The sequence below is a fragment of the Lactuca sativa genome, chromosome 3, assembly GCF_002870075.4.
Source record: "Lactuca sativa cultivar Salinas chromosome 3, Lsat_Salinas_v11, whole genome shotgun sequence".
In the NCBI taxonomy this organism is placed as follows: domain Eukaryota; kingdom Viridiplantae; phylum Streptophyta; class Magnoliopsida; order Asterales; family Asteraceae; genus Lactuca; species Lactuca sativa.
The window spans coordinates 63,174,450-63,183,744 of NC_056625.2; the positions used below are offsets into that span (position 1 = coordinate 63,174,450).

A 9,295-nucleotide genomic window follows, 5' to 3' on the forward strand; every position below is an offset into this window, starting at 1 on the left:
ATAAAACCAATCCAAATACTAAACCCCAAGTTCGTCGGATCAACCCCGCGACACCCCTACCGTCGCCATCAATCCTAGCTGGAAAACAAGAAAAAGAGAAGAAACTGGATTCTTCCATTTTGGATCATATTGTTTCTTGTGGCTTATGGGGTTGTGAAGTTGTCAATCATCACCCCATTTCTTGATGATCTGCTCATGCTCATGTGAAATGAAGTTATCCAATTTATTAGGTTTTTTTTTCTCCCAAATCACTTCGATCTAGTGACATAAGTATTTGATCTCTGAACTTATTTTTTTGGCTTTATAAGGGTATAATGTGAATTTTTTGGTCTAAATAGTCACTATCGCATGGTATACCAGTTATTATAGGTTGAAAGAGACTAAAAAAACAGGTGCTAACCTATCTTATACCCCCATGAAATCAGACAACAACTTTAAAGACTGAATCGACTAATCCTAAAAACTTTATAAAACAGTTATGTCGTTTCCGTCATTGAAAAATAATAGATATTATTATATGTACCATCACTCATAAAGAATCAAATATACAGCACACAAAGACTAAACTAGACAAATACTTAATGACAGGGACTAATGGTACGATAAATATAAGAGGGTACATTAAACAAATTGAAGGATTGAATTAGCCAAGATAATTAATGACAAAAACTGATGGTACGACCAATTGACCAAACCACATCCACGATTTATGTAGTTATTTTTAATAGTAAAATAATTAAACTAATTGTTTCAAAGGAGGGAGAAAGTCGTGCTGTTGGGCCACGCACCTTACTCGTTTTTCCACTCGTCTACGCGATTGCAGTTTCTTAATTTCTAAGACTCCATCCTCATAAAAACCCCCCAAATCTTAATCCGCCTGGTAATTTGATCAAAAATGGCATCGCAAAACCTAAAAAACCCTAGAAATCTGTATCCAGAAGTAATTCAATCACACCCAGATTCAGCCTCGACATATTCTTATTCATCATCATCCTATTCTCCTTCTGCTCCGTCTCTATACCCAACTATTGATATGAATGATATCCACGAAGATCTGTTGGTTGACGCCCATCAGTCTTACGCTCCACAACTACTGTCGCCATTCGAATCATCTGAAGAAGTTGTTATCAAAATCCCAGGTTCAATCATCCACTTAATCGACGAGCAACAGAGCGTCGAACTTGCTTCCGGGGAATTAGAAATAATCCGCCTCCGTCAAGGGAACACCGTTGTCGCTGTCCTAGCACGTGTCGGCGACGTAATTCAATGGCCGCTTGCGAAAGACGAAGCCGCCGTGAAATTAGACGGATCACACTATTTCTTCACTCTTCGCGTGCCTTCCGATACAAAATCCGGAAACGATTCGGATTTCGAGTCTGAGAGTTTGTTAAATTACGGGCTAACGATTTCGGGTAAAGGTCTGGAGAAGGAGTTAGAGGAGTTCGATCGGGTTTTAGAGGAGTATAGTGCGTTTTCGGTGAAAGAGGTCAAGAGGAGTGTGGCAGCAGCGGTGGCGGTGGATAATGGTGGTTCTGCGGAGGCTAAAGCCGCGGCGTATTGGACGACGTTGGCGCCAAATGTTGAGGATTACAGTGGGTCTGTTGCGAGGATGATTGCTGCGGGATCAGGTCAGTTAATCAAGGGGATTTTGTGGTGTGGAGATGTGACTGTGGATCGATTAAAATGGGGAAACGAGTTTTTGAAGAAGAGGACGAAACCTGGTTCAAAATCTGAAGTTAGTCCAAAAGCTTTGAAGAGAGTGAAGAGGTATCATCTTGTTTTCTTCTACAACATTACTTTTATCCATCGAACACTTCTAATTCCTAATCTATTCAATTTCATTTTGTTTCAGGGTTAAGAGATTGACAAAGATGTCAGAAGGCGTAGCAACCGGGATTCTTTCTGGTGTTGTGAAGGTATCTGGATTCATCACAGGCTCCCTCGTGAACTCCAAACCCGGCAAGAAGTTCTTCAACTTCATCCCTGGTGAAATAATTCTCGCGTCTTTGGATGGTTTCAGTATGTCTCCCTTCTTAAATCATTTTTTTATATTTCCATAAACAATTGTCGAATCATTTCTTAATTCTGTTTCTGGGTTTTTGTTCGCAGATAAAGTATGTGAATCCCTTGAAGTTGCAGGGAGAAATGTGATGTCCACAACATCAACTGTCACAACGGACTACGTTTCACACAGGTAACACACTTTGTCATATAATTAAAATACAATTCTGTTGTAATATAAAGAAATCAATAGCAATTTCTTGAACTAATTGATGGTAATTGGTGATGAAGGCATGGGGAAGATGCAGCAAAAGTTACACATGAAGGGATGGGTGCAGCAGGGCATGCGATAGGGACAGCTTGGGCTGTGTTTAAACTACGAAAAGCACTGAACCCAAAAAGTGCAATCAAGCCAACAACACTTGTGAAAGCTGCAGCCTTACAGTCGAAATCATCTAAATCAAAATCTAAGTCGAATACATAGAAGTTATAAAAGTTTCTTGGTGTTAATATTTATGTGATAATGTGTTTTCATTCATTCTTTTGTCATTTCCTTTTTGTTTATCCTAATTAAGGAAATCAAATTTTGTTATTATCTTGATTACAATATGTAATTTTATCGGTTAGGTTTGATTCGCTTTTGATGTTATGAGTTTTGAAAGGTCTTGTTTGTAAAAGAGTTGAGCTGGTTCTTGAGATATTTGAAATTGACTTGATTCAAGTCAATTTAGGGCTCAAACTATTCAAGTATGTTATCGAGCTTATTTAGTTTTTTGTGAGTAATATTAAAATAATTTATAAACTACCTTATAAGCTAACCTTTTATTAAAAAGAAAATGAAATGGGTATGAAATTAAAAAGAAAAGAAACCATGAAGAATTAACACACAACGAAAGTAAGAATATATAACAACACCACAAAATGTTGATATTACGTGCAACCTGAAAAAAAGCAGTCCAATTTTATCGAAAGAAACAGATTGATTGAAGATGGGAGATGGATTTATGAAAGATAGGAGGAGATGGGGATCCTGGGGTTATTTAGTTCCTAATTCGCTGTTATTATTATGGATTTAGTAAGGGGTAATTACTAATCTAGCTAAATTAGAAAAGTAATTAATCATTTTTTGCAAAAAATTAGTAATTGTCCCAAAATAGCCCACCGTAGGTATTTAGTTTTGGCTAATGTTTCGCTAAAATTTTTACTGTTTCGTGTTTTGTATAAAAAATATTGTTTTTTCATTTTAAAGATATAAAACTGTAGGGTTTTTTAAAACCTACGGTTTTCTTTCTATAAACTACGGTTTTTGAAAAAATCTACGTTTTCTTTAAAGCCACAGTGTACAAATCCACACTGCACAATCTATGCATTGTGGACTTGTACACCGTAGGTTTCGTATGAAACCTACGGTTTTATATTTCTTTTGTTTTTTTGTTTTTTTTTTAATTTTTTTCAAAAAAAAAGTTATCCTTATATACAAAAACTACTTCTAATCAACAATACCGTAAAATTTTGATTCAAAATGGACGTATCTAGTTGTTCTTCGGGTGCTCAATTGAGAGAAAATAGTAGACAATGGAAGAAAAAATTACTGAAAAAAGACATTATATACTATCGGCCAATGGGCCACAAAACAGTAGACGAACCACGAAACAGTAGTCCATTGCAATGAAATAATAGTTTTCTCACATTGACCGTAGTCAACCCTAACCAATCTACTGTTTCGTGGGCTAGTTTTGACTGATGTGTTTTTTTGGCTAATTTTGGATAAGTAATTGGTGTTTTTGGCTACATTAGTATTTTCCCCATTTAATAATACATAATATTTCAAAAAAAAAGTATTAACACTTCATTGATCTACATAAGATAAGAATACATCAAAAGCTGTCCATTAAAACTCTCGTAGAGATTGCATATATCATTAAACATGTTATTGATCAATAACTGGTCTTGAATGGCTTGTAAGTCTTCAAATCTAGCACAACTCCTGCAACCGATCCAACAGCCGCTGCTATAGAAACCAAAAGGCACCCGAAACTGAGTATCTGAAACCCGATCCATTGGCTTGACCATTTTTTGATCTTCTTTTGAGACATATACATTTCAATAGGGAAGTAAACTGTCAATGGCCAAAACCCTAAGGCTCCTAGTAGTCCAACCACATCGTTAAAGAAAGGCATAAGCATTGCTATGACAGTGGTTACAATCACAAAAATAGTTCTCCACACAACACGAAAGAAATTGACATGAAAAATCCCATAAAAGGGAATTGGGAGGTCATATTCCGCTGTCACAAAATCACTATTCGACCATCTTTGTGCACTCCATTTCTCCACGAATGCAAATAATGGTTGGCAATAAACCTAAATTTTTTTACGAAGTCAGTAACAATAATCTTAACATGTTATAACAACATCATCACACTTGAAACTATCATAAAAATGATCATCTTTTAGGAAAGATTAAGAAAGAAACCATGCATTAATTTTGTAGACATGCAAATGTAAAATATGTACGTAGACATCTTAATTTCTTTAATTAAATTGATCATTTATCATTGAATAGTGTCGTATTTTTGTTTTTACAATAAATATGGTATATACGCAATAACTCAAAAGGTAAACTGCTTTATATAATCATGAAATAGAGATTTAAATATTTTGTACCTGATAAGCACCAACGAGATGCACTACAATGGCGATATTGGCTATGTCAAGTAGCCAATACGGGTCATAAAACCCGAACCCGGTTAAGAGATTCCCTGGGGCCTCATCTCCAAAAGCAGCATACCCCATACACCCACAAAGCATATAAAATGCCGTCGTCACAAAAATACTCAAATAAGTCGCCTTTTTCATCGTCTTATATTCAGCCGGAGGTGCTTTAATTGTGTCCTATAGAATTTTAAAAAAGATTAATAAGTATATTATTTCTATTGCAATATGTCTTATTAATATATTTTTAGAAAGAAAATTATCTGATTTTTACCTGAATTTCAATGAGAATAATGGAATATGAATATGCGAAAGCAATAGCTCCTAATGCTTGAAAGCTCCTCCATAACTTTTGGGTTGCAGTAACTGTACCCGCATGAGTTAATGTTCCTATGCTTATCCCAGTCAAACTCCCTTTGATTTCTTTATTTTCTACAAAAAAAAAAAAAAAAAAATCATACACAATATTTATATTATAAGTATCACCATCATCTTTATACACTTTGTAATACAGATACAATTCATTAATATATAAAGATAAGATAAAGATATTTGCAACTAAAATGTTCTAGAAAAAGAAAGATTCTCAACTTCTCGTCATCATTCACTATCCTCTCTTTTAATTTGAAATAAATTATAACTTGAAGCTTTTTTTATCATTTCTTCTTAAATGGTAGGCAATCACAAGAATGAAGCGTGAATTATCAAATAAATTATAACTTGAAATTCTCCATAGAACCAAAGTTTTCTTTTCCTTTTTCATTGCTGTGAAACTTATTTTTAATATTATTTTTTATTTTTTAAAACTGACAAATTGTATATACTTGTAAGCTACTCTTAATTCCACTTATATCCTAAATGATACTTGAATCTTTAACCTCGAACATGAAGGACAACACCTCATGATTTCTAATTTCTTATATCTAGAAACCATTCTAAATAGTATCTAAGTGAATCTTGAACTAATGATTAATTAATTCAGGTCTCACTATATACTTTTTATTATTATTTATTTTTATATATTTTATCATTGAGTTAGGCTTAGGACATCAATCATTGATCCTACCATAATCGCAATATTTCAAGCTACCAACAAATATCATGATCATTTTTATCATCTTATAAAGCCCCTTTATATGCTTGTGTGTATTTTAGGGGACAAGATAAAATGAGAAAAAGATAAAGGTTCTTCTTTTTCAATATATATAAACGTCGATAAATTAAAATCCTATACATACATACCTGTCGTTTCTGCAATCCCAAGTGCAAGACCGATAAAAGAGTAAGTGAACGACATAATAGCTGCAACTATGGAAAGCCACCATACTTGATCGAAATCTGGAATCTGGGAAAAAAGTATTTCTATAATCCCAAATGTTATCATGTATCCATTGCTTGACATATGGCATGGGTCCTTTCCATGGCTTTTGTGAAAACAATTTGATCTTTTTATCGCCCTGAAATTAATATAATTTCGATAACTTTACTATAAAAGCCTTATAATCTATCTTAATCTCCAGTAAAAACCAATCATTAAGTCAAGAAAATCCAAGATTTTTAAACAAATATATTAGTGGTCAAGTTTGATTTCTAATGCTCACATACTTTTTATATATATTAAGTGCAATGGAGGTCATCAACTTAACTAAATAATGGCTTACATCATGCTAACCGAGGCTGCGATCGTGTAACCAATTGCAACCCCAAATAAATTGATGTATTGTATCATGCCACATACTTTCACTTTACGCCCTCCTACAAAAACAATCAAGATATGATTAAGTTCTCAATTCTTATCATTCATGCTTTCAAATTTATGTAAATATAATGCTACAATGTTTTATACCTAGATGAGCCTTTACAGCCTCCATGTAGGTATAGCTTCTAGGTCCGGTGACCGGGTCACCGGACCTATAACACTGCGACAACAAATTAGAAGTATAAAGAATAACTAAAGCAAACAGTATCATAATGATCGGTCCAGCAACCCAACCGAGTTGCCCAACGGCCCATGCCAAGGATAAGACTCCTGACCCGATCACTGCGGTGATGATATGTGATGATGCTGTCCAAAAAGTACCTTATAATTCACGAGAAAATCATCATAAGCCCTTGAAAATATAGTGAACTTTAGACATGGTTACTTATAGATTAATTAATTAATACTAATAGTATATGATATTTACCTGTACGCTTTAAACGACCATCATCATCGAAACTCTTTGAATAATTGTCTTCAATGTTCATGGCTTGGGTCTCGGTGCTAGCGTTAGTTCGATCATCAACTTTCCAATAGTGCATGATATCGTGTCGCTCTTCGACCTAAGAATGTAAATAAATTATTTCAAGTAAAAAGAAATAAATACCATGGAATTGTATACATATTTATATTGAACTTACAACTCCATGAACGATTCTTGATGGCATGGTTCTACTTCTTGGCAACATTGTGAAGATATTGATGATGGGAGGAAGAGAGAAAGAGAGATTTTGGTGAATGTTTGAGAGAAACTGAGGTGGGGATTTATAGGAGAAAGGTATATGAAAGCTTAAAAAGTTATAGAAATAGTGATCGAGCCAAAAAAAAAAAAAACTCTTAAATTTATTATAATTTGCTTAGATGTAGAATTAATTATTGATAGCGTCATTGTTATCAAGCTGGTTTATATGTTATATTTCCTTCAAAAAGAATGTAAAGTAGATATTTAAATAATAATTCCCTAAAAAATAATAAATTTTGTTTTACAGATTTTTTGGTTTCTCTTTTTAGATACAAACGCGGGCACGCGGCAATGGTCTTACAAAAATCCAGTTCATACCTGTGCATGTGTTTGTGATTGTGTTTCGTAAGGGAACTAAGATATGTTTATCGCGCTTTGCTGCGCATATAGATTTGAAATAATTTAATAGAGAAAATGGTAACATAAATAAATGTCTAGCAGGTTAATTGCATATGTGAGATGTTAGAAATATGGTTCGATTTCTGATAATGATTTAATCTGAGATGTTAGAAATATGGTTCGATTTCTGATAATGATTTGGGATTAAAGACACTTGGAAATTTTGAGATCGTGTTGAACACTTTCAAATCGAAGTATTTGAATGGTACTCTCAATTCCTTATTTGGATAATACACAGAAGTTTGAGAACAAAAAAAGAAAATAAAAAGTATTTGTTTTGTCCGTTGAGTTCTTCAACGTAAAGTGTACCATCTATTGTTTGACAAAAAATTGTTTAAATATGTCAATATGTTGAAAACTGGCACAAGACAATCATAACGTTCAAAAAACCGACACAAAATTGGCTTTTCACCGTTGGACAATAAGTTTAACCGATGAATATCCACCAATCAGTCAATCCTGACGCAGAACAATCATTTTAACCGTTGGATATAATATTGACCAACACGTGTTTCGACGCAAGCTTGTTGCGATTGATGGTTGCGAAAACAAGTTCGTTGCGATTGTTCCAATGAATCGTTGCGATGCGATCCTATATAAATCATACAAATGCGAACCAACAATGATTATTCTGATGCAAAATGAACAATACCATCCAACTCGATGCGAATGTTCCAGAATGTTGTGTTACAACTAGTTGTGAATGATCGCAATTAAACAGTAACATACTATCGTTGCAAAAGAGCATTCACATCCAGTATTCCATAATCACATTCACATCGGATCGCATTCACATCTCATTCGCATTTGATCGCATTCACTAGATACGAGAAGCCTGATCAGCTAGAGCTGAATCTACGTGACGTGATGTAGTGTCTACTTGCTGCACAAGATGAGCGTCATTGGATTATGGCTTCGATCACTGAGGTGATGCGGCATCTGGGGATTGACCGTCCACCTTTTCCTAGGTTGGGTCCTACTGTTCCACCCCTTTATCAGCCACGGGGCATCGATCATGATGGTGCGGGCACTTCAGGCACACATCCTGGAGACACTGATGATGATAGCAATGAGGGCACGGAGGACGAGGAGGCTGAGTATGAGAGCAGCGATGAGTAGGTTGAGGTTTTTAGGTTTGATACATTGTATTTTGATGCTTAGGATGTATTTTGATGCATTTTATGTATGTTGTTTGTATTTGTATATATGACTTTTGTTTTATCGTTTATCTATCCCCAATTCAGTCGATGTATTGATTCAGTCAAGACTAAACATACTTGATCAAGATACGTTTAGGCGTGACTCAACCTCTACACACTAAACAATCTTGGCTACATGTCTTTGTGGATCATGTTTTAGATTTGTATACATTTTTCGAGATTGGCGATTACTATTGTTTGGTACTTCTAGACTAAGTAAGGTTTGCCCATGTAGTAAAAGTCGGTGGGCAGGACCATTTTGGCGTATAGCTGTTCTGAAATCCAACAACCCAAGACGACAATTCCAGCCTAGGCACCTCTCCAGTACGTAGTCTATCGGTTAGGTAATTAATAGTAATATTTTTATTTATAGGTTTGAGGACAAACCTAGTTGGAGTCCTAAGCTATATTCGTAATTCCTAAAGAAATGATAATTTGCTATAGCAACTAGCTCTAATACCAGTCTGTCACACCCTCCCTG

The 9,295-nt window shown here is 34.8% G+C and overlaps 2 protein-coding genes across 2 annotated transcripts; one reads left to right on the forward strand and one right to left on the reverse strand.

The window, feature by feature from the left end:
* Positions 1-751: 751 nt before the first annotated feature.
* Positions 752-2,637, forward strand: LOC111884273 (protein EARLY-RESPONSIVE TO DEHYDRATION 7, chloroplastic). The gene is made up of 4 exons (XM_023880586.3): positions 752-1,767; positions 1,853-2,019; positions 2,110-2,194; positions 2,293-2,637. The coding sequence occupies exons 1-4, from the start codon at positions 896-898 to the stop codon at positions 2,483-2,485; spliced, it is 1,317 nt and encodes a 438-aa protein (XP_023736354.1). The 5' UTR covers positions 752-895; the 3' UTR covers positions 2,486-2,637.
* A 1,163-nt stretch (positions 2,638-3,800) lies between these two features.
* Positions 3,801-7,271, reverse strand: LOC111884310 (amino acid permease 3). Its single transcript, XM_023880623.3, has 8 exons — positions 7,116-7,271; positions 6,902-7,037; positions 6,562-6,795; positions 6,377-6,470; positions 5,958-6,172; positions 4,990-5,147; positions 4,668-4,895; positions 3,801-4,364 (listed from the first exon to the last, which is right to left on the reverse strand). Exons 1-8 carry the CDS (start codon positions 7,161-7,163, stop codon positions 3,939-3,941), a joined length of 1,539 nt encoding a protein of 512 aa, XP_023736391.1. The 5' UTR covers positions 7,164-7,271; the 3' UTR covers positions 3,801-3,938.
* Positions 7,272-9,295: the final 2,024 nt, after the last annotated feature.

Bases quoted from the DNA above. Each gene is read 5' to 3' on its own strand.
- LOC111884273 (XM_023880586.3), top strand. From the start codon at position 896: ATGGCATCGCAAAACCTAAAAAACCCTAGAAATCTGTATCCAGAAGTA. The intron at 1,768-1,852 runs GTATCATCTTGT...ATTTTGTTTCAG, and splicing joins GCTTTGAAGAGAGTGAAGAG to GGTTAAGAGATTGACAAAGA. The intron at 2,195-2,292 runs GTAACACACTTT...TTGGTGATGAAG, and splicing joins ACGGACTACGTTTCACACAG to GCATGGGGAAGATGCAGCAA.
- LOC111884310 (XM_023880623.3), bottom strand. From the start codon at position 7,163: ATGTTGCCAAGAAGTAGAACCATGCCATCAAGAATCGTTCATGGAGTT. The intron at 6,471-6,561 runs GTATAAAACATT...TTGTTTTTGTAG, and splicing joins GGCTGTAAAGGCTCATCTAG to GAGGGCGTAAAGTGAAAGTA. The intron at 4,365-4,667 runs GTACAAAATATT...AAAAAAATTTAG, and splicing joins ATCTCGTTGGTGCTTATCAG to GTTTATTGCCAACCATTATT.